At 39.8% G+C, this 24,056-nt stretch overlaps 1 protein-coding gene across 6 annotated transcripts in view; it reads left to right on the top strand.

Moving 5' to 3' along the window:
* The window catches only part of TBC1D19 (TBC1 domain family member 19), a 54,040-nt gene extending 32,309 nt beyond the window's left edge, over window positions 1-21,731 (top strand). For all 6 annotated transcript variants that reach the window (XM_039329867.1, XM_039329866.1, XM_039329871.1 and 3 more), the window contains 8 exons: window positions 517-601; window positions 4,832-4,876; window positions 6,728-6,760; window positions 9,349-9,458; window positions 12,816-12,907; window positions 15,317-15,432; window positions 17,290-17,360; window positions 20,915-21,731. In XM_039329867.1, the coding sequence (XP_039185801.1) occupies window positions 517-601; window positions 4,832-4,876; window positions 6,728-6,760; window positions 9,349-9,458; window positions 12,816-12,907; window positions 15,317-15,432; window positions 17,290-17,360; window positions 20,915-21,082 (720 nt within the window). In that variant the 3' untranslated portion in view covers window positions 21,083-21,731. The remainder of the gene's footprint in view (window positions 1-516; window positions 602-4,831; window positions 4,877-6,727; window positions 6,761-9,348; window positions 9,459-12,815; window positions 12,908-15,316; window positions 15,433-17,289; window positions 17,361-20,914) is intronic.
* Window positions 21,732-24,056: the final 2,325 nt, after the last annotated feature.

Below are 24,056 nucleotides of genomic sequence, written 5' to 3'. Positions count from 1 at the left end.
TGTGAAACATTGTCATGGAGTTAGAAAAATTCTGTTTAAAATAAAATAAAAAAAAAGATAAGCTGTACGTCCTACATTAGAATGATCTCTTGTGGAAATAAATTTGCTGTAGACTTTTGTGTGTGTGTGTGTGTGTGTGTGTTTTGCAGCAGACTAAAAGGAGCAGTCGTGTTTGTAGGTTTCTGAGTTTATACGTAGAAAAATTGTCTGGGAGTTTAATTCTTTGCCCGGAAATCCAGTTTGAGTTTTTACTACTGCTGCCTTTAGAAAATTAGGAAACTGGAAGTTATTTTTTTTTACAAAACTCCATAGAAGAAGTCCAAATAGGAAGAAGTACCTGTTGCTTTTGCAGGAACACAAAAACCATCATTCAGTTTGAAGAGGCCAGTCTAAACATTTTGCTTGTCCTTCCATTGTGGTAAAATTTCCCCTTTGCAGGAAATGCATTTTTCGATGTTCCGTTAAAAATGAGCTTATTCACAGAGAACTTTCTGATTAAATTTGTGTTTTCTGCAGGTGTTGCTTTGTTTCTCTCGAGACACTTCAGTGTTGGAACACTTCGCGTACAATAGTGCTACCCCACCCAGATCATTCATTCGAGGTAAAGAAACGTTTATTTGACATGCACAAGCCGTACAGAGACGCTGAAGAGACAGAATATTTTATAAATGTTACTTGATCACCTTCACCGAACAAGGATTGGGAAACGTTAAAAGCTTGACATCTCTGGTCCATGATGACAAATTCTTTTATTTTTATTTTTATTGTTTTTTAATTTTTATTTTTAACCAACAAAACAAAACAAAGCAAAACATAACACACATACACACACAGTAGATACTCCTTTAACAGCGATTATGTAACGTTAATCTTCTATTATTTACATTTCCCCCCTTATTCTTCTTTAGAATATTTGTCCTTATTGCCCCGTTGTTTCTTATTTACATTTTTCTTCCTTCATATTCTACTTCTTACTAAGAATAATTCATATTATTATTATTATACATTTTATAGACAAATTCTTTTAATTACCACTTTCTTTTTTTAAAATATATTTTATTATTTTTTTTTATAATAACAATCTTTAATGCTTCGTGAACAGTGTGTTGTCTGGGTTCATATATTCAAAACAATCAATAGCAATTAATTTCTACAATTAATCAATATGTTAGTTGGTAATATATTTCTTGATCCTCTCTTCTTCCAATAATAATTTTTTTTTGTCTACATGAAACAGATATAGTTCTTCATATTTTCAGTACATATCAAGTTGAATATTAACATTTTTTTTGTATTTGTGCACATGATAACATCAACATATAACATATTTTCTAATCAGCTTATGTTTCCATTGTATTTATAAAATCATTTTAAAGTCATTATATGTCCTGTTCAAACTTTTTCTTAAAGCTGAGTTTCCCCTCGGTATTCAGACCACTCGTATCAGTCATACTTTTCTCAAAATTTAAATATCCAGACCTTTAAATATCCAGACTTTTCATTTAAATACACCTGGATTATGAGAGGCAAAGAAAGTGGTAGTTATATATATATAAAAAATAAATTACCACTTTCTTTGCCTCTCATAGTCCAGGGGGTCTCCAACCGTGACAACTTTACGACTGGTGGACTTCAACTCCCAGAATTCCTCAGCCAGCATAGCTGCAAAGAACAGCTGGCTGAGGAATTCTGGGAGTTGAAGTCCACCAGTGGTAAAAGTCGTCACGGTTGGAGACCCCTGTCATAGTCTACAAAATATGATGAACGCTTGCTATCTTTGGCAGGGTGGAGTATGTAGTCTTTCCCCTCCCCCCTTCTGTGTAATCCAGCCGCTGAAGCTACAACTGAAGTAAAATATTTACTTGTATTTCTTTTTTTTTTTAAATGAAAACAGCTAAAATCAACGCCTTGCTAAATTATTTAAGTCTACCAAAATGTCGGTAGGCGGTCCTTGACTTACGACATTTGAGCCCAAAGTTTCTGCAGCTAAACGAGACGGTTTTTTTTTTTTTTGCCCTTTCTTGCCAGCCGTTAAGCGACTCACTGCAGTTGTTCAGTTTGGAACTTGGTTGTTAAGTGAATCTGGCTTCCCCGTGGAGTTTGCTCATCAGAAGGTCGCCAAAAACTGATCACATGACCCCAGTTGTAGCTGTTAGAAATATGAACCAGTTTAAAAGATAGTTAACGTCAATTTAGATGGAAGAAGAAGGAGCAGATAAGGAGGGAGACCCAGGCGACACAGTATTGAATAACTGGAGGTTGTATAAATGTTTATAGAAGTATATACCGAGAAGGTTAGATAAATAGAAGTATTAATCTTATTGTATATAATACAGATAGGGAAATTTGGAGAGAGGAGTTGCTCGGACATTACCCCTGAATTGTATCTGAAGAGGGATGAGAGGGAAGAAAGGAGAGGAGAGAGAAAAGAGTAAAGGAGGGGAGAAGGAAGTAGGAAGGTTGGCGGAGAAGAGGAAAGGGGAGGAGAAAGAGAAAAGGAGAAAGAGGAAAGGTAGAGAAGAAGGAGTGTGGATACGGTGAAAGGGGAAATGGGCGAGCAACACCAAAAGTCATGTGTGTGTATTTACCGTAAATGCCGGCGTACAAGGCGACCTGGCGTATAAGACGACCCCCGTCTTTATAGCCGGGCCGCATTCCTAGAATGTCGTCTTATACGCCGGAAACTACCAGTATTTCCGGCGTATAAGACGACTCGGCGTATAAGACGACCCCCGTCTTTGGCGCCGATTTCAGCGCTCGCGGAAGTCGCCTTATACGCCGGCATTTACGGTATTTCATTTTGTTAAAAGTATCTTGTATGTGAGTGTGGAGGGAATGTATGTTAACATCTGATAAGTATTACGGTGTATGTATGGGGGAGAGTTTGGAAAAATAAAGAATTATTAAAAAAAAAAAGAAATATGAACCAGTTGCCAAGCAATCCCAATTCTGATCATAAGACCAGGGGGGGGGGAATGCTTACAATTGTAAGTGTGAAAAACAATCACAAGTCACTAAACTAACTGTGATAAGTCGAGGACGACCTGTATATTTCAGCCCGCTTTCTGCAATAGCTTATCTGTGCATTTCTCATTTTCCTGCTTTCAGTTGTTCTTCCCTGAAACGAGCTCTTTTACTTACCTGCAATATTTAGCACCGTGTCTATCATTTTAAAATTAACAAAATACACAAACGTCCGTTTCTTTCAAAACAGAGTAGGAAAACAAGAGCAAAAATGTGCCTTCGATGAACTGTGCAATAGATGTGGTTCTTTATTTATCTGTCTGCAGGATAATAAATTGAATACATTCCCGTATTCTTCCGGGAGGATCATTGCTTGAAATAAACTTTTTAAGATATTGCATTGGTTACTATTAAAGTTTAACGCCCGTTGCATGATAGCTGAAATAAAGTTGATTAATTATTGCGCCTCGTTTTAGATCAGTGGTTCTCAACCTTTTTTATGCCGTGACCCCCCAACCGGTCGTAAGTCGAGGACTACTCAACCGGTCATAAGTCGAGGACTATTCAACTGGTGCAGCACCGTTTGCAGAATGGGACTTTTGGCGGGCTCAGCAGGGCAGAGACAGCCTGGACAATTCCTATTGGCTTTTGAAAGCCAATAGAATTAGACTCTATTCAAGAGAGTCTATTCTATTGGCTTTCAAAAGCCAATAGAATAAAAGGGAGAAGCACAGCTAAGGAAAAGGGGAAAGAAATGGCGGACTGCGTTGTTTGGCGACCCCCGTGAAATGGTCGTTCGACCCCAAATGGGGTCCCGACCCACAGGTTGAGAACCACTGGTTTAGACTTTGGCAATTGGGACAAATACCGCACATCCCTGGACTTGTGGATTTAACAAAATCGGATGGCTGGTCAATTTATTCTAGTTGATTTTCTTTGTTTTGCAAGTAAATGAAAAAAATAAAAATAAAAAAGGATTTTATCCAGCAAGCATCTACCTTTTGAGCATTCCAGGTACAGACCTCAGGCTGTTGGCAATCAGAATGCAATTCTGTAGGGAAGAGTGAGCAGTAAAAGGAAACCATGGTGTCTATAGTGTCTTTAGTGGCTATAGTCTATAGAAACCATGGTGTCTATAGTCTATTCTATTGGCTTTCAAAAGCCAATAGAATAAAAGGGAGAAGCACAGCTAAGGAAAAGGGGGGAAAAAATGGCAGACTGCGTTGTTTGGCAACCCCCGTGAAATGGTCGTTCGACTCCAAATGGGGTCCCAACCCACAGGTTGAGAACCACTGTTTTAGATCATTACTTTGAGGTAGTTCTCGACTTAGTTTGTTTAATGACTGTTCAATGTTACAGCAGCACTTTAAAAAGTGATTTATGACCATTTTTCACACTTAAGACCATTGTAGAATCTCCATGATCATGTGATTTACATTCAGACGCTTGGTGACTGACCCACATTTATGACCGTCGCAGTGTCCCGGGTTCATGGGATCCCCTTTGGCGACTTTCTGACTAGCCAAGTCAATGGGGAATCCAGATTTCAACTTAACCACCGTGTTACTAATTTAACAACTGCAGTAATTCACTTAATAAACATGGCAAGACAAGTCATAAAATGGGGCAAAACTCACTGAACAAATTTCTCCCTTAATAACATAAATTTTGAAAGGTTGACTACTTGCATTTGAACAGCTTTATAGGATTTGTGATTTTTGTTCTTCTTTTCCTGCCCTTTGAATTTCATTCCAATTTGTCACTCTGGTTATTGTGACAGGTCTACATTTTTCATATGGAAAACCATGCAGTTCTCTTGCTGCTTATCTGATTCTCGGTTTGTTATTTCTGTTTTTTTTTCTTGCAGGAAAACTTGGAATGGAACAATATGCTGTGTTTTATCCGCCAAATGGTAAAGAAGTTATACTGTTGCCCCCTCTAATGGGAACAGGGGGAACTGCACCCATTTTTTAAAAGTGGGTTCTTTTGAATCGTGTTTTTGTACTTTGGGTGAAAAGAAATAATCGTTCAAAAAGTAGGCAGAGCTTTTTTTTTTTTTTTGCTTTGAAGCATTCCAAGGGTTTTTGGCCATGCAGAAGCAGGCTCAGAAGATTAAAGAACCCATGCTGGATTATTTGATTTTCTTCCCCATTTTGGTTTTTTTTAAAAAAGTGTAAGTCACAAAGGAGCAACTGCTTTTTTTAAAAAAAAATTATTATCATTATTATGTAAGCTGTTCTAAACCAGGCTTCAAGCCAAGCTGAAATAGATCTAGATAATCCCTTTCATCCAAAAATTCTTGCTGCTAGGATGACTACATGTTGAAGTAATTTGCTGAGAAATAGCAAACTTGACACTGGTTATGGTGGGGGGGGGTCTCAAGAAAGAAAGATCTTGCCATAGTACAGCCTCCCTAAAGGGTGACTAGAAATAGATCTTCCTCTAAAGCAGCACATGCTGCACCCTTCAGCCTGTTGACGAAGTATTTTGTCATAAGGCAATTTGTGGCTACTTTAATTAGCCAAGGAAGAACAAGGATCAAGTGCACACATTCTTGAATTTGGTCAGTTCTTTAGGCTATGCGTAGTGAATCCCCTCTAATCCATCCAGGGAAAGTACATTATAAAGAATAGAATAGAATAGAATAGAATAGAATAGAATAGAATAGAATAGAATAGAATAGAATAGAATAGAATAGAATAGAATAGAATAATGGAATGAAGAATAGAATATAATTAGAATAGAATAGAATAGAATAGAATAGAATAGAATAATGGAATGAAAAATAGAATAGAATTAGAATAGGATAGGATAGGATAGAATAATGGAATGAAGAATAGAATAGAATAATGGAATGAAGAATAGAATTAGAATAGAATAAGAATAGAATAGAATAGAATAGAATAGAATAGAATAGAATAGAATAGAATAGAATAGAATAATGGAATGAAAATAGAATAGAATAGAATAATGAAATGAAGAATAGAATATAATTACAATAGAATAGAATAATGGAATGAAAAATAGAATAGAATTAGAATAGGATAGGATAGGATAGGATAGGATAATGGAATGAAGAATAGAATTAGAATAGAATAGAATAGAATAGAATAGAATAGAACAGAATAGAATAGAATAATGGAATGAAAAATAGAATAGAATAGAATAGAATAATGGAATGAAAAATAGAATAGAATTAGAATAGAATAGAATAGAATAGAATAGAATGTAGAATAGAATAGAATAGAATAGAATAGAATAGAATAGAATAGAATAGAATAGAATATAGAATATAGAATAGAATAGGATACAATAGAAAATGGAATAGAATAGAATAGAATAGAATAGAATAGAATAGAATAATGGAATGAAGATTAGATTAGATTAGATTGGAATAGAATAGAATAGAATAGAATAGAATAGAATAGAATAGAATAGAATAGAATAGAATAGAAGGGACCTTGAAGGTCTTCTAGTCGAACCCCCTGCTCAGGCAGGAAACCCTATACCATTTCAGCAATATGGTTGTCCAATCTCTTCTTAAAAACATCCAGTATTTGCTACCAACATAATTCACAATAAATGCCCTGAGGTTATCCCATCATGTATAGCAAAAGCGCCACAGGTAGCGTCTGAGCCTGTCCTTCTAATCTTTCATTGTGGCAGAAAGTTGGAATTTTCTTTCCAAGTTTCCTATTTCTGAAAACTGCATACATATTTTGACAATAAATGGAATGTGTGTTTTTTTTTCTCTCCCCTTTAGGTGTCATTCCTTTCCATGGCTTTTCAATGTATGGTAAGTAACCTGTCATTGCTGTCCCTAAAATTAAAAAGGGTGGGTGACCGTTGCCTAGAAGGTCACTGAGGGAGGTCAGCTCCAGAGGAAGCTGACCTTTATTTGGTATCTTGGCGGTTTCGGTCGGAACAGGAGTTCCCAAATGTTAAGCTTCAGGAATAACCTTGTACTAGAAGAGCTGTGTGAATGGAACAGGTTCAACATCCACAAAGGGAGACTGAACAGAGGCCTAACTATAATTGATTTAGAGCAGTGTTTCTCAACCTTGACAATTTTAAGGCATGTGGACTTCAACTCCCAGAATTCCACAGCCAGCATTGCTGGCTGTGGAATTCTGGGAGTTGGTCCACATGCCTTAAAATTGTCAAGGTTGAGAAACACTGATTTAGAGCAAATGTCAAGATATTTAAAAGTGCTTTTGCTTCACTGGATCACACATTAGGACAGTGATGGCGAACCTTTTAGAGACCGAGTGCCCAAACCGCAACCCCAAACCCACTTATTTATTGCAAAGTGCCAGGGCCACATCAACATTGTGGTGCCCTGTGCCTTGCAGCATGGTGGTCCATTTTTGTGCCCCCGGTTTTTGCATGAATAAGACTTTTATCTCTTATTTATCTCTTATCTCTTGAGAGTTTGGAAAAAAATTCAAGAGAAGAGCAACTAAAACGATCAAAGGCTGGAGGCTAAAACATACGAAGAACGGCTGCAGGACTTGGGTTTGGCCAGTCTAAAGAAAAGAAGAAAAAGGGGAGATATGATAGCAGTGTTCCAGTATCTGAGGGGCTGCCACAAGGAAGAGAGGGTCAAGTTGTTCATCAGAGCACCAGAGGAAAGGACAAGAAACAACAGTTGGAAACTGATGAAAGAGAGAAGCAACCTGGAATTAAGGAGAAACTTCCTGACAGTGAGGACAATCAACCAGTGGAACAGTTTACCCCCAGAAATCATGGGCGCGCCATCACTGGAGATTTTTAAGAAAAGACTAGACAATCACTTGTCCTAGTGGACAATCACTTAGATATAAGCCAGCCGTGTGCTGCAGCTGCCAAAAAAGCCAACACAGTGCTAGGCTGCATTAACAGAGGGATAGAATCAAGATCACGTGAAGTGTTAATACCACTTTACAATGCCTTGGTAAGGCCACACTTGGAATACTGCATCCAGTTTTGGTCACCATGATGTAAACAAGATGTTGAGACTCTAAAAAGAGTACAGAGAAGAGCAACAAAGATGATTAGGGGACTGGAGGCTAAAACATATAAGGAACGGTTGCTGGAATTGGGTGTGTCTAGTTTAATGAAGAGAAGGACGAGGGGGGACATGATAGCAGTGTTCCAGTATCTCAGGGGCTGTCCCAAAGAAGAGGGAGTCAAGCTATTCTCCAAAGCGCCTGAAGGCAGGACAAGAAGCAACGGATGGAAACGAATCCAGGAGAGAAGCAACCTAGAACTAAGGAGAAACTTCCTGACAGTGAGAACAATTAACCAGTGGAACAACCTGCCTCCAAAAGCGGTGAATGCTCCAACACTGGAAGTCTTTAAGAAGAGACTGGACAGCCATTTGTCCAAAATGGTATAGGGTTTCCTGCCTGAGCAGGAGGTTGGACTAGATGACCTCCAAGGTCCCTTCCAAGTTTTGTATTATTATTATTACTATTATTATTATTATTATGGATCATCGCACAGTCAGCCATATGTTCAGACTGGATTTGGCATTTTGTCTACCTATCGAGTCCTTACCCAGGACCTGGGATAGGCAGATGTGGATGTTTGATGGTATTACAGATATCGTTGCAGGGTGGAAGCAGTTCCTAGCTTGCTTGGCTGCTTTGGGGCAAAATGGGTACTTGAATCAAAGTGTCAGAATAATGTCCACTGAAGAATTCAAAGCACAGTTACACGAAACATGAGTCTGAGGTCCTCTTGTGACCCATGCATTTCTTCTTCAGGAAAATGAGTGTCCCTGGATGTTTTGAGGGCAGTAAGAAGGGTCTCTGATGTTAAACCGTCCAGTTGATGGTTTGTGGTGGTTGTTTAGCGGCTGGAGATTATCACGCTCGTTAAGAAAGTCCCCCTCTATATTACGCTTGCCTCTCATAATAGCCTCCAGAATCTCTAGTCCTGGTGCTGCTTGGATGGCTTTTACTCAGCTTGAAGGAAAAAAAAAAAGACCACATTTGCATAGAGGCACTATTCTTAGCAGCGTTTATGCACCTGCCAATTTTATTAGTAGTTGCCAGCTCACAAAAAAAAAAAAACACAGCTGCTTTTGAAAGCAGTATGATTTACGCCACAACCGATGTGGTGATCTCCGTTCACCCAAATTATGCCTTCCAGCAATTCTTGATATTGGTAACCGTAATCCAGAGGGGCTTTATACGTGGTGCTGCTTAATTCTTCCAAGTGTTGGTAACCCATATCCGAATGAAGGGAAAACAGGAAATGAATTATTCCACAACTATATCAGCATATCGTTTCTATTAACATTCATCGTTCCTGAATTTTTTTTAAAAAAAATTATTATTATACAAGACACGTTTTTATTTTCCCATTGCTAACTGGTATTTTTTTTTTTAATGTTTTCAGTTGCTCCGCTTTGTTTTCTGTACAACGAGCCTTCCAAGCTGTATCAGATATTTCGTGAAATATATGTGCGTTACTTCTTCAGGCTTCACTCCATTTCTTCTCACTCTTCTGTAAGTTGGTTGGTAATGCCTAATTGCAATGTCCTTTGAATAAGGCCCAATAATGTGTGTGTGTGTGTGCGTGTGTGTGTGTGTAAAAATTAGAATACCCCATTAACAGAGAGACAGAATCATTAACAGAGGGATAGAATCAAGATCCAGTGAAGTGTTAATACCACTTTACAATGCCTTGGTAAGGCCACACTTGGAATACTGCATCCAGTTTTGGTCACCACGATGTAAAAAAAGATGTAGAGACTCTAGAAAGAGTACAGAGAAGAGCAACAAAGATGATTAGGGGACTGGAGGCTAAAACATATAAGAAAAGGCTTCTGGAATTGGGTGTGTCTAGTTTAATGAAGAGAAGGACGAGGGGGGACATGATAGCAGTGTTCCAATATCTCAGGGGCTGCCCCAAAGAAGAGGGAGTCAAGCTATTCTCCAAAGCATCTCAAGGCAGGACAGGAAGCAACGAAGGGAAACTAACTAAAGAGAGAAGCAACCTAGAACTAAGGAGAAATTTCCTGACAGAACAATTAACCAGTGGAATGACTTGCCTCTAGAGGTTGTGGATGCTCCAACACTGGAAGCTTTAAAGAAGAGATTGGAGAACCATTTGTCTGAAACGGTACAGGGCTTCCTGCCTGAGCAGGGGGTTAGACTAGATGACTTCCAAGGTCCCTTCCTACTCTGCTATTCCTATCTTATCCTATCCTATCCCATCCCGTCCTGTCCCGTCTCATCCCATTCCATTCATCTGATGGAAGTGTCCTTGGGCATTCATGACCCATAAGCAGGGGGTAGACTAGAAGACCTCCAAGGTCCTTTCCAACTATCCTATCCTATCCTATCCTATCCTATCCTATCCTATCCTATCCTATCCTATCCTATCCTATCCTATCCTATCCTATCCATTCTAATTCTGCTCTTATTCTATTCTGTTCTATTCTATTCTATTCTATTCTGTTCATTCTGATTCTGCTCTTATTCTATTCTATTCTATTCTATTCTATTCTATTCTATTCTATTCTATTCTATTCTATTCTATTCTATTCTATTCTACATTCCATTATTCTATTCTATCCTATCCTATCCTATCCTATCCTATTCCTATTCCTATTCCTATTCCTATTCGCCTGATGGAAGTGTCCTTGGCTATTAACCCTCTAAAAGCTTTATGGAGAATCTTCCTTTGGTTCGCCTTTGGTGTGCCACCTTCTCCTCGCTGTTCTTGCCTCTTGCCAAGCATATGGCTTGGGAAGGAATGCAAGGGGAAAAAAACAAACAAAAACCAAGGGTAGCCTGGAGTTTTAGTTTTGGCGTCTAACACAGAGCAATAGAGGCAGTCCTCGCCTTCCGACTACAATTAAGCCTGAGATTTCCATTGCTAAGTGAGATGGTTGTTGAGTGACTCCCCCCTCCCTATTTTACAGCCATTCTTGCCACTACTTTTAAGTGAATCAATGCTGTTCTTAAATGAATCATGTGGCTGTAAGGAAAATCTAGCTCCTCCCCTTGATCTTGCTGGTCAGCAGTGGTGGTCTCGTGACCCTGGAACAGGGCAACTGTCGTAAATGCATACCGAGCCCCCCTGAGTTTTGAGGTGCTGCGATGGTCATGTGAAAACTGGTTCAAAAGTCAACTTTTTTCAGTGCTCCTGTAACTTCAGTCACCGAATGAGTAGAGCTGAGGACTACCTGTCCTTTTTATATTATTATTAAAAGTTTTAAAGATTTTACACAATATATATCCCAAATCCCTCCCCCCCTCCCCTACTTCCCAAAGCTGATTACAGGGTTCAAAATAAACAATCATAATCTAACTAACATTACCCAACTATATTAACAATCAAATCCATAATATACTTTAACTCCTTTTCAAGATAAATACTAACAAATTAAAAACAACAATAATAATATAATTAAACCATAATACTAAAAATAATATATTAAACTATTAATCATAATCTAAAATTTACTCATAAGCTAAATAATACTTTTCAGTCTCATATTTATTCTGAATATAATCAATCCATCTTCTCTAAACCAAAATGTATTTTTCTTGTGAATAGGCATTCAAATAAGCGGAGATTTTTGCCATTTCTGCTAAATTAGACACATTAGTATCCATTCTTCCATAGTAGGCAAAGAATTTTTCTTCCAATATTGCCCCACCAATAATCTTGCAGCTGTTATAAGATTCAACATCAAATTAATTTTTTTAACATCAAAATCTACAATAATACCTAACAAAAATAATTGCGGCGTAAACTTTATCTTTCTCTTAAAAAATCTTTTGAATATTCCACCAAATCTTAATCCAAAAAGCTTTTATATCTCTACAAGTCCACCAAATATGAAAAGTTGCGTCTAAGCTTCCACATCTCCAACATTTGGGCTGCAAATTAGGATACATACAAGACAACTTTTGAGGATCCAAATGCCACCTATAAAACATTTTATGAAAATTTTCTCTTAAATTTTGAGCTTAAGTAAATTTTACATTTCTAACCCAAATTATCTCCCATGTGTCCAATAAAATCGGCTCATGAATATTTTGAGCCCATTTTACCATACAATCTTTAACTAACTCCGTTTCAGAATCCAATTCTATTAAAACATTATAAATTCTCGTTATATGGGCTCGAGTTTGATCTTTAATCTGTTTTACCAAATTCACATCCTCTACAGCAGTGTTTCCCAAACTTGACAATTTTAAGGCATGTGGACTTCAACTCCCAGAATTCCACAGCCAGCGTTGCTGGCTGTGGAATTCTGGGAATTGAAGTCCTCATGCCTTAAAATTGTCAAGTTTGGGAAACACTGCTCTACAGTAATACCAACCTTTTGATCTACACTCCACCTAACTAACAATTGATTATACTGAAACCAAGAGTGTACAATATTTTCTTGCTTCAACTCAGCTAAAGATTTTAACTGCCAATCCTGCCCTACCAAACTAAGTAATTCCTTATAAGAAATCCTATCCAGATTCACTCCCCTAGATACCCCCTCTATCGCGTGTCCAGGAATTCCCCAAATTGGAATTTTATAATTTAACCTATAATAATACTTCTTCCAGACACGTAATAAAGCATTTCTTAAAATATGAGATTTAGGACTACCTGTCCTTAAAGCAGGTCCTGCCAGAACAGGTTTAGGCCTTCAGGCAAAACTATTAATGTTACAGACTTGCAAATTGGTTTTCTTGTTACAGGCCAATACAATCTTGGCTTATCATGGCTCGAAAAGCGTTAACAAGCTGTTGTCTGCATTTGAATATTTTTAGTGTTTTAAAATCCGTGCAAGAGATGGACTTTCAAGGAGGTCAGTTGCTTTTTTTTCCTTTTTTTAAATCCTTGTTTAAAAGGGGATTGTCTCGCTGTGTCTGCTGTTTGAGAATCTTCTTCAGAGCTGCCTCCCACAGCTGTTTTACCACCTACGAGAAATTGGAGCCCAGCCGTAAGTATTGCTCTTTCAAGTGAAAACACAAATAGATTCATTTGAGGCACACAGAGGTGGCTTGACTTCTTTCCCTCCTTTTAACCTTTAAAAAGATCCCATGTTCTGCTTGCACCCAACGCAGAAGAAGACCTGGGTTCTAGTTTTGTAAAGGCACGTTGGCCAACTTCCTCCACGCCACGTAGTTGCAACGATATCATTTCCTTTGATTTTAAAAGAAAGAAGTCGCTAAATACCTACCCCCCACCCCAAAAGTTTAGATTTTGCCCCATAGGGGCACTTTTCCGGAACAGGCGCACGCAACACATATTTTTATCATAATGAGGAGGATATTTGTGACGGTTGGTTGATCTTATTGGAAGGTGCTCCCTTAGCCATTTTCAGTCTTATAAATAACTGGTTGTTTTCATGTAGAAAACAGCTTTAAATAATGCGCCAAAATACACCGTTTGGACCAGGGGTAGGCAACCTTGGCTCTTTTATGACTCATGGACTTCAACTCCCAGAATTCCTGAGCCAGCCATGCTGAGGGAAAAGGGAGAGGTTTCCATGCTGAGCCATGCTGGCTCAGGAATTCTGGGAGTTGAAGTCCACGAGTCATGAAGGGGCCAAGGTTGCCTACCCCTGGTTTGGGCAATAAACAGATTGATTATTATATTAACAATGGAAATGGATTGAAAAAGCAACTGGGGGGGGGGGAAACCTGAATATTGATTGAAGTGTGTCTGGAAATCCATATGAGGAGAATATAAAAATTGTAATCTTTGATTTTTTTTGGGGGGGGGGGATTGTAATTTCTGTCAAGCATACCCTCTTTTTTCCAAGTGATGATTTTATAAGAGTATCACTGGCTCCAATACTGGATTTATTCAATACAAAATGTTTACATTTTCGAGGTGGTGTGTTAACACAATCATCCTGCTCAAAAACAATGCAGTTTTTGTGGTCTTTAACGTGCTGGTCTTTCAGCTGATAGATCAAATTCTCCCGTCTAAGGATGGGCTGCAAAAGAAAAAGTATTATATGGGATGTATTGTTCAAGAAGGGGCCTTTAAAATGCATTTTTGAATGCCAGGTAGGTCTTACCTCCGAAAAAGCTGAAGATTCCTGCTTTAAGGCATCTGTCCAAAGGTATAAAATAAAGCTTATCTAAATACAAGAAGCAATAGGTGGAAGACCATTAAAGAATCTAGAATTAGCTGACTGTATTCAGCAGGTCACCGGTTCAAATCTCACCGGCTCAAGGTTGACTCAGCCTTCCATCCTTCCGAGGTAGGTAAAATGAGGACCCAGATTGTTGGGGGCAATGTAAATATATATATACATTGCTTACTGGTGTACACCGCTTAGAGAGTGCTTGCACTTAAAGCGGTATATAAGTCTCATAAATAAATAAATAAATTACTAAGGAGAAATTTCTTGAGAGTGAAAACAATCAGTGGAATGAGTTGGCTCCAAAAGTTGTGGATGCTCCTACACTGGAGGTTTTTAAGAAGACATTGGACAATCATTTGTCTGGAACCTGTTTGATCTGCGTGGTTGAACTAAAAGACCTCCAATGTCCCTTCTAATTCTATGTTCAGTGATGTCCCAAATACCCACATATATGTTTGTGAAAGTTGGACCACAAGAAAGGCTGATATTGTATACTGTATAAAACTTTTCAATAAAAAAAAAACATCCTAAAAAAAAAGAAAGGCTGAGCGCAAAAGAATTGAAGCCTTTGAACTATGGTGCTGGAAAAGACTCCTGGACTGCAAGGCGATCAAACCGGTCAGTCCTAGAGGAGATCAACCCCGACTGCTCTTTAGAAGGCCAGATCCTGAAGTTGAAACTCAAGTACTTTGGCCACCTAATGAGAAGGAAGGACTCACTGGAGAAGAGCCTAATAATGCTGGGAAAGATGAAGGGCAATAGAAGAAGGGGACGACAGAGAATGAGGTGGCTGGATGGAGTCACTGAAGCAGTAGGCGTGAGCTTAAATGGACTCCAGAAGATGGTAGAGGACAGGAAGGCCTAGAGGAACATTGTCCATGAGGTCACGATGGGTGGGAGACGACTTCGCAACTAACAACAACAATGTTTACTTCTATTTCTGGCCCATGTTCTACCTTTAGAACTGATTTTTTTTTTTTTGCTTAGAATTCTTTAGTTTGGCATGAGTTAATACAGTCAGTTTAAGAAGCTGTGATGAGATACATTGTGAATTAGCCAACTGGAACTCAAATACATCAAGTTAACTCTAGTGTTCGAAGAAGAGCCTTTTATAACAATTAGGGGAGAGTTAAACATTTCAATGTAGGGTGGAGAAATCTATATAAAGATATGCAAGCCGAAGCTTGCCAAGCTATAGAGACAGTGCATTTGAGAAGAGTATAATTTTTGTGTGTGTTTTTCGCTGTTTTGCAGTCTAAGAATATCATTTAAATGGATGGTACGAGCGTTCTCTGGATACTTGGCTACCGATCAGCTGCTGTTTTTGTGGGACAGAATTTTGGGATACAACACTCTGGAAATTTTGGCTGGTAATGTTTAGGGGATGGGAGTTCTCACTGCTCGTAGAAGGAAATTCCAATTTTTTTAAAAAAAAAAGTTTGTCGAGGCTTGTGGTGGGTACAGAATGAGCAGAAAGTAAGTGATTACTTTGTAAGAATTAAAACTGCATTGGTCCCTTGGTAGGCAGTAGCAAAACTCTGTTGTCTCTCTGGAAAAGTGGAAGCAAAAGTAAGAGAGAGATCCTTTTGAATACATTTTTTCCTGCCATTTTCATCAGAAAAAGGCAAAAGGTCTTCTCCTGTGAGAAGTTGTTTTATTGAGAGGGCAGATTTTCGTTAGCCCCGCAGAAATCTGGTAATCACTGCTTTGTTGAATCCGGGAGTATATCAGTTGTGATTAAGCAGACTTTCTGCAGTTAAAACCACAATGGCTTGGTGTGCAGGAACTCTGTAATTTCAGCAGAGTCAAAATGAGCCGTCTGTCGATTAACGTACTTCCACTATCTCCGCTGCTTTCGCCAAAGATAAAATTATTGCACGGCTTCATACCAAATCAGCATTAATGAACCACTGGTTTGACCTTCCTTCCTTCCTTCCTTCCTTCCTTCCTTCCTTCCTTCCTTCCTTCCTTCCTTCCTTCCTTCCCATAGTCGGTGGTTCATTTTTGCTAATTTAGTGTATGTCTGAAATGCAGTGGTGGGATTCAAATATGTGAACAACCGGTTCTCTGTGTGGATGCCGCTTCCGGAAGTCCGTTCTGGGCCTGGGCAACAAAAAAATTAGCTACCGTTCTACCCAAGTGGTGCAAACTGGCTGAATCCCACCACTGTGTTTATGTGTGTATAGATAGATAGATAAATAGATAGGTAAATATTCTGTACATTAACAATTGAGATAAATGTTCTCACTTTCCCATTTTATTTGTTTATTGTTCGTTTAGAGCAGGGGTAGGCAACTTTGGCTCTTTTATGACTCGTGGTCTTCAATTCTCAGATTTCCTGAGCCAGCCATGCTGAGGGGAAAGGGAGAGGTTGCCAAGCTGAGCCGTGCTGGCTCAGGAATTCTGGGAGTTGAAGTCCACGAGTCATAAAAGAGCCAAGGTTGCCTACCCCTGGTTTAGAGCAGTGATTCTCAACCTTTCTAATGCCGTGACCCCATAATACAGTTCCCCATGTTGTGGTGACCCCCAAGTGGGTGTGGCCAGCAATAAGAGGGAGTAGGACAGCTAGGGAAAAGGGAAAAAAATGGCGGACAGCATGGTTTGGCGACCCCCGTGAAATGATCATTGGACCCCAAATGGGGTCCCGACCCACAGGTTGAGAACCACTGGTTTAGAGAGATAGGACCACAATCCATTCAGAAATTGATTCTTATTTATTCTTCATTCTGCTGTTCTTCCGTAGGAAGGTTAAGTAAGCCCTTGATTATCAACCCAGTAGATACTACTTTGAGTAAATCACACTTAAATTGAATTGTGAGCCAGTAAATCCTTCTGTTGCAAACTCCTTTTTTATAGTGAGGGGTGGGATTGCAGCTGCTATCTCCCCCCCTCCCCATTCTCTTTAGCCTCAAAATAGGGGCAGTGGGATATCGGTCATCAAGGCAGTCCATGTGAGTGGTCCTCACCAAATAAACGAGTAGGCAGATGCGAACTTGTAAGCCAAATGCTACAATGCGCTTTAGAGAAAACTCGATTTATATGCACCCGGTGGATGTGGAAGGTCTCTTTAAATACGTGCCCGTTGCTCTCACAAACTGACGATCCCTTACCAAGCCAGGAGAATATTAAACGGAACTCAAGAATAACTAGACCAAAAGTATCGTTAACAACTAATTAGTACAGCCACCGGTCTAAATGCTGCACATTCTTTTTTTTTTCTTTTTCAGTGCTGGCAGCTGCTGTGTTTGCTTTCCGAGCAGGGAATCTGATGGAGGTGACATCACTAGCCGCAGCTGAAGTAAGGATAAGTTTCAGTTGTAGAAATATGGAAATAATTTTTGACGTGTTGCCAAGCCGAGTAATTTGAGCTTCATGGGCACATAGCTTGCAATGTCGGGCTCTCGGCTGGTTTTTTTTTTTTTTTTTAACCCTAGAAGAAGTTCAGGAGATGTTGTGAAAATTTGTATTGCAATTCGTAAGAACTCTTCAACTGTTTTAAAGGAAATAATAATAATAATTTGGGTTGTGAACCTTCAGTGTTTTTTTGTTTTCCTCCCCCCCCCCCCAGTTCTGGTTGGAGTTTTCCTCCGATTGCTGTCCCCTTTAATCAAATCTGCCGAGTCGTGCAGAGAACAGTCAAATGTAGCTAAAAAGAGAGTGCCACCAATAAGCGCACTGTGGCTATTTTTGTTTTCAGCAATATTTTGTTCCGTCTTGTTTTCTGAAATGCCTGTCGCTTTCCATATAAAGCATTCAAGGAGTCTTCCCAGCTGCGTTGCGCTTAGAATTGTGATTTTATTATAAGTTAAATTTATTTTACATGTCTTTCACCTCCATCCTTAATGTGAATTTTCGCACAATTCTTAGGCAGGTCAGTGTCAACAGCTATGAAATGGATGGCTTTTGGGGGGGGGGCATTTTAGAGATAAATGTTCATTTCTGCCAGCAAAATGGGAACAGGCAGTTCGTTTCACTGAATAGCAGTGGTTCTCAACCTTTTTAATGCTGCGACTCCCCCCCAACCGGTTGTAAGTCGAGGACTACTCAAGTGGTCGTGAGTCGAGGACTACTCAACTGGTGGAACACCGTTTGCAGAATGGGACTTTTGGCGGGCTCAGCAGGGCAGAGACAGCCTGGACAATTCCTATTGGCTTTTGAAAGCCAATAGAATTAGACTCTATTCAAGAGAGTCTCTTCTATTGGCTTTCAAAAGCCAATAGAATAAAATGGAGTAGCACAGCTAAGGAAAAGGGGAAAAAATGGCGGACTGCGTTGTTTGGCGACCCCCGTGAAATGGTCGTTCGACCCCAAATGGGGTCCTGACCCACTGGTTGAGAACCACTGCTGTATAGAGATGGCAGGTTAATATATCTTTCCGTCTCACATCCCGTCATTACACAGAAAATATTCCTTTCAACTCAGAGTACTTTATGGCTTTGATAACTAGCCTGAATACGTGCCTGAGTGTTAAATCTAACTTTTCCCACTGATAGACGAAAACAGACTAAGAAATTTGAATATGACAGCTGTAAACCCAAGTTCTATTTGAGCAGACAATATATTTTGCTTCTGTCTTAACCAGGTTTTCTGGAATTTAAAAGAGACCTGATGTCTGTGGAGATTCTTAGTCATCCAGGTCATGGTAGTCCTGAAGATGTTGTTTAAAAGGCAACTGGACTTTCTCATTTTTTTTTATTGAAAACATTTCACTTTTCATCCAAGAAGCTTCATCATCATCATCATCAAGTTGGAAGGGACCTTGGGGGTCATCTAGTCCAACCCCCTGCTCAGGCAGGAAACCATATATCATTTCAGACAAATGCCTGTCCAGTCCCTTCTTAAAAACTTCCAGTTTTGGAGCATTCATCGCTTCCGGAGGCAGGTTGTTCCACTGGTTAATTGTTCAATCCTGCAGACCCTGCTCAAGCAACCCTTATATGCCCTGGCTTGGATAGAAGGAAGTGAATTTCCAATATTTTTCCTGCTGTCCTCATCGCTCTCTGCATAGCCTTCCTATCCGAAACAGTGATACTTCCAACTGCAGCATTCTCTTAAGTTGGGAGCATCAAGTGATGGGATAAAGTATTATTTTCCAGTAAGATTTTTTTTTAAAAAAAAGAAGTAATAAAAAGGTTACTTTTAAAATGAAAGGGCATGAGTTGATAACTTAATTAAAATCACAGATTTATCCGACTTATAATTTAACCCAAGCCGGCTAGAGATTCTTAACACACAATTGTTTTTAGAGACAAGATGAAATTTTAGACTCCCTTCGGCACCAGTGAGGCCACACATATTAGAACGAGATCTACATCTCAGAATAAAAACCCGGTTTTCTAACTCCCGGCTTCTGTTCAGCCACTTTAAGAAGAGCTTGTTCACAGCTTGTGTTCAGCCTCTTCTCTTGAAGAGACTGAACAGTCACTTGTCTGAAATGATACAGGGTCTCCTGTTTGAGCAAGGGGTTGGACTAGAAGACCTCCAAGGTCCCTTCCAGCTCTGCTCTGGCTCTTTTTTCAATGAATTTGAGAGTTTAACCTTGATCAAAGTGAAAGGCTTCTCTTTTCCTTTTTGTCACTCTTTTTTATTAATTTTTTTTTCCCATCAACATATGTTAATTTTTCCAATCAACAAATTGTCTGGCGTTTGCTAAGCTAGTACATGTTCAATTCCTAATCCTTCATTCTTTTCTCTAAGCAAGAATAAAATAAGTTCCAAATTTGATAGTAGTCCGTTATCTTCTTTGTCTTTCATCCTCATAGTTAGTTAGTCTGTCCATCTCGGCACATTCCAATCTTTTCGTGATTATTTCTTCCTCTGGTGGCAGTCCTTCATTCTTCCAGCCTTGTGCAAAAATTATTCTCGCTGCTGTGGGGATGTGTAAAATTAAATATAATTTCTGCTTCTTAGTCTTTTCAGGCATAATGCCTAGTAAAAAAAAGTTCAGGTTTAAAATCCACTCGTTCGCCCAATATTTTTTCTAACCACATATGTATGCTTTTCCAATAGGCCTGAAAGGTTTTTCAATAAACCCAAGGATGTCCCCTCAGATGGAACTGGGCTTTGATTTCCTTGAAAATGTTTCGCCTTCTCATCCAAGAAGCTTCTTCAGTTCTGACTGAACGGTTGAGGATGGAACGATTTCTGTCCCTTGCAGTCATCTGATCACCAGCCCCTCTCTCGGCGAGGCGTTGAGGCCACTTGGAAGTTCATCTGCGCCCTCAGGGTGTGGGCATTCAGGTGACCCTGGCTACAAGGCATATAAATCCTTCCATCCTTCATCATTCAGTCAGAACTGAAGAAGCAGTATATATATAAGGTTGCTAGAATTGGGTATGTCTAGTTTAACGAAGAGAAGGACAAGGGGGGACATGATAGCAGTGTTCCAATATCTCAGGGGCTGCCATAAAGAAGAGAGAATCAAGCTATTCTCCAAAGCTCCTGAGGGCAGGACAAGAAGCAACGGGTGGAAACTAATCAAGGAGAGAAGCAACCTAGAACTAAGGAGAAACTTCCTGACAGTTAGAACAATTAACCAGTGGAACAACCTGCCTCCAGAAGCAGTGAATGCTCCAACACTGGAAGTTTTTAAGAAGAAACTGGACAGCCATTTGTCTGAAATGGTGTAGGGTTTCCTGCCTGAGCAGGGGGTTGGACTAGATGACCTCCAAGGTCCCTTCCAACTTTACTACTATTATATTAAGCTTGTTGGATGAGAAGTGAATCTCCATCAGTGACTCTTTTCAGTCAGAGTCAAAGCAGAAAATGACTACGTGCATTTGTGCTAATGAAGACGTTACTCAATGACCTTCCCTTCTGTGAAATATTATCATTTTTCCCTTTTCTTTCCAGGCTGTCCTTGCTGATCTTTCAACTCTGAAAGTGATGCCTCTTCTCCAGATATTCCTCTTTGCCACCGACTCTTCGTCACTCTCCAAAGGCACAGGGGCTGCACTGCTAGGTTTCTCAACCGGTGCCAGTACTAAGCTATGCAACACTTCCACCCAGTTAACAAGTTAACAATTATGGTTTTGCAGAGAGTTGAGCCGGCAGATCTTAACCTGGCCACCTCGCCAAAGGCTGTCGCGCATCGCCTTTTCACTGCTGTTTGCTGTTGTATTTTAACCAAGCTGCGATACCTGGATGCAGTGCAAATAATTTTTAAAAAAGCATCTTTTTCTTTTGATGCATGCAGTATTAAGTGCAGGAAGACGGGGAAAACCCATTAACTCTAGGTCTCAGTGCTTCCTTTCTGCCATAAAGGTGGAAAGGTTTTTCTCCCCCCCCCGCCCCCCCGTAAATTATAACCTGCCATCCAGTCAAAGAATATTTCACCTTATAGTTCGTCCTGCAGCACTTGGAAGAAAAGTATTTACAATATTTTAATTTTTTCCAAATTGAACGATTTGTGAAAAACGGTAGCCATACTTCTCTCCTCTGGATTATTTCCGGTAAACTGAGCTGTTCGTTGTAGTCAAGTGGAGGCTCATACCGTTATAGAGAACTTCAAACTGGGTGATAAAGGGACACACACACACACACACACACACACACACGACGCGCAGAGTTAAGATCACGGATCAAGAGGTTTGTAGATTTTTATTATTTTTTTGGCAAGCTTAAAACATCAGCAAAACCCGTTTTATTTTGGGAAATGAAATTAATGCAAAAAGACTTGGGGGCGGGGGGGGCGGGGAATGCTGCGTGAGATATTCTCCGTTCCATAAATGCAATTGGACTAAATGCAATTTAGGCTACTTCTCTCACACTTTCTCCCCACGCTTTCAGGAAAAGACACGTGTGTCCGGGCAAATGCTTTCTCCAGTATCTGTTGAAAAACAGTTGCCTGCAGCAGCACCCCTTCTCTCTCACACACACACACCCCAAGCAGGTCTTGAGAAGCTGAATGTGCTGCCGCGGCCCTCGGTCCAAGATCCTGTATATCAATTGGCTGTGTTCGAGCTCATATTCCTGAGCGATGTGCGTTGTGCTGCTCTCGGGGTGGATAGCCTTTCACTGGCGCTGAGTCGTTTTCCCTCTTTTCTCAGGGGATTCCTGTAAGCCTCCCTATAAGCTGAAATCGATGGCTAGATTATTCTGACTTAACCACATAACAGCTGTCAGCCAAGATTGGATATCTAGACATGGCTTCCGGTAAAGATGCCTAATTGATTTGCATGTTAACTTTCAGCCAGTTTTGTGTCCTTGGCATTCCTCGAATCGAAGCAATTCGGAGGGCTTTAAAGATGGGAGGAGAATCACCTTCCACTCTCTCTTGTCTCTTAATATACTATTCAAATCGCTTTTATTTTTATTTTTTTTAAATTAAATACGATTAAAATTAAATAGGCTTTGATTGCAGCTCCTGATTGGGCCCTTTAAAAGACAGACTTGCAGGGACAGGTTGTGTAAATTAAACAGCGTTTAATCACAGCTCTTGATGGGATCGCTAAAATACACCGTTTATGCAAGCTTTGCAGCGACAGTTTGTGTAGAGGATCCTGTTGTGTACAACACATAACTTGGTGATCTGATGTCAGAAAAAACAAACAAACAAACAAAAAATGGTTTCGAATCCAAATGTCTTATCACTTATTTATTTCTTTATTTATTTGTTTCTCCGCGACGTGGAAGATAAGTGGGGATTCTGGTCTTTGGAGTAGCTGTTTTGTGAAAGATGTCTGACGATCCAATTGGGGAATTTAACATGTTTTATTTATTGCGCTGAAGATGGCTGGTTTAAATTTGCAATTCACACTGGAGTTTACGTCTTCCTATTATCTCAAATAAAAATGTCAACAACCATCAGTGAACCTGTTGGCTATAAATCTGTCAAAGTCAGGCGTGAAAGGTCCAATTAAACCGATTTATTGCTACTCGTGCCTGTGGACAGGAATCTTCTCACGTAAGGGTTCGCACCTGCTAGGAGTTGGAGAAGGGTCAATGGAATTCAAGGGAGGTTGGGTTTCACGTAGGGATTCTAGGCTGATCCCTCTTTTAACTCCGCCCCCAGGTTCTTCCCCTGCTTCCCCTACATTTAAACGATTACCGTATATGCCAGCGTACAAGGCGACCCGACGTATAAGACGACCCCCGTCTTTGTCGCCGGGCTGCATCCCTAGAACGTCGTCTTATATGCCGGAAACTACCAGTATTTCCAGCGTATAAGACGACTCGGTGTATAAGACGACCCCTGTCTTTGGCGCCGATTTTAGCACTTGCGGAAGTCGCCTTATACGCCGGCATATACGGTACCTATAATCCTTTTGGCAATCCTTTCACGGACAATCTTATCTGAACAAACACCTGTCCTTTGATACCACAATAAACTTTCATTCATAGAGTTGGTTTGGTTGTTCATCCATCGATTTTTCAATGAAGACCTTGACATCTTGTGGGTTATGGGCCATCAACGATGTGTCCGTAGGTGGCTAATAAGACCAATGTTAGCACGGAATGTTCTGCCACATACTGAACAAAGAAATGTAGACACTGTGACTTCAGCATTTTCAGCTCTGGCTTTGCGGAGTGCTCGCTTCTCTTGTGCCAAGATTGTCCTTCTGTGTTCATATGTCTGGCAACCCTGGTAACACCAAGGTGCGCCATGTCGGTCATTCATAGAATACATTTCAAGCATATATAGAAGGACGTCCAGAGAAATCCTCTGCCTGAACCATTTCCTCATAGTTTCCCATATTCATCATAGTAGGCTGCTCTAGGTAGACATCTTTTGACAAAACAAATAATAGAAGTTTGCTAATTTTTTTTTTCAATTTTGTCATTTAAGCCGGCCGCGTCATGTCTTTGTTCATTGGTGTACTGGATCTTTCAAAGCTGACTGGGAGCTGGAGTTATTAATTAATAATAATTAAAGAGCCAAGATGGCCTACCCCTGGTATAGTAAGAAAAGGAAAGCAAAACTCTTTTTCCTTTTATTAAAAGATGGTTAGGGAAGATTTATTTTTGTTAATGTTTTGTTTTTGCGGACGATTTA

Source organism: Crotalus tigris, unplaced genomic scaffold, assembly GCF_016545835.1.
Source record: "Crotalus tigris isolate CLP2741 ecotype Arizona unplaced genomic scaffold, ASM1654583v1 scf7180000024420.512544, whole genome shotgun sequence".
NCBI lineage: Eukaryota > Metazoa > Chordata > Lepidosauria > Squamata > Viperidae > Crotalus > Crotalus tigris.
The sequence above is the reverse complement of the archived record's forward strand: the minus strand, read 5'-3'. Positions and strand labels throughout refer to the sequence as shown.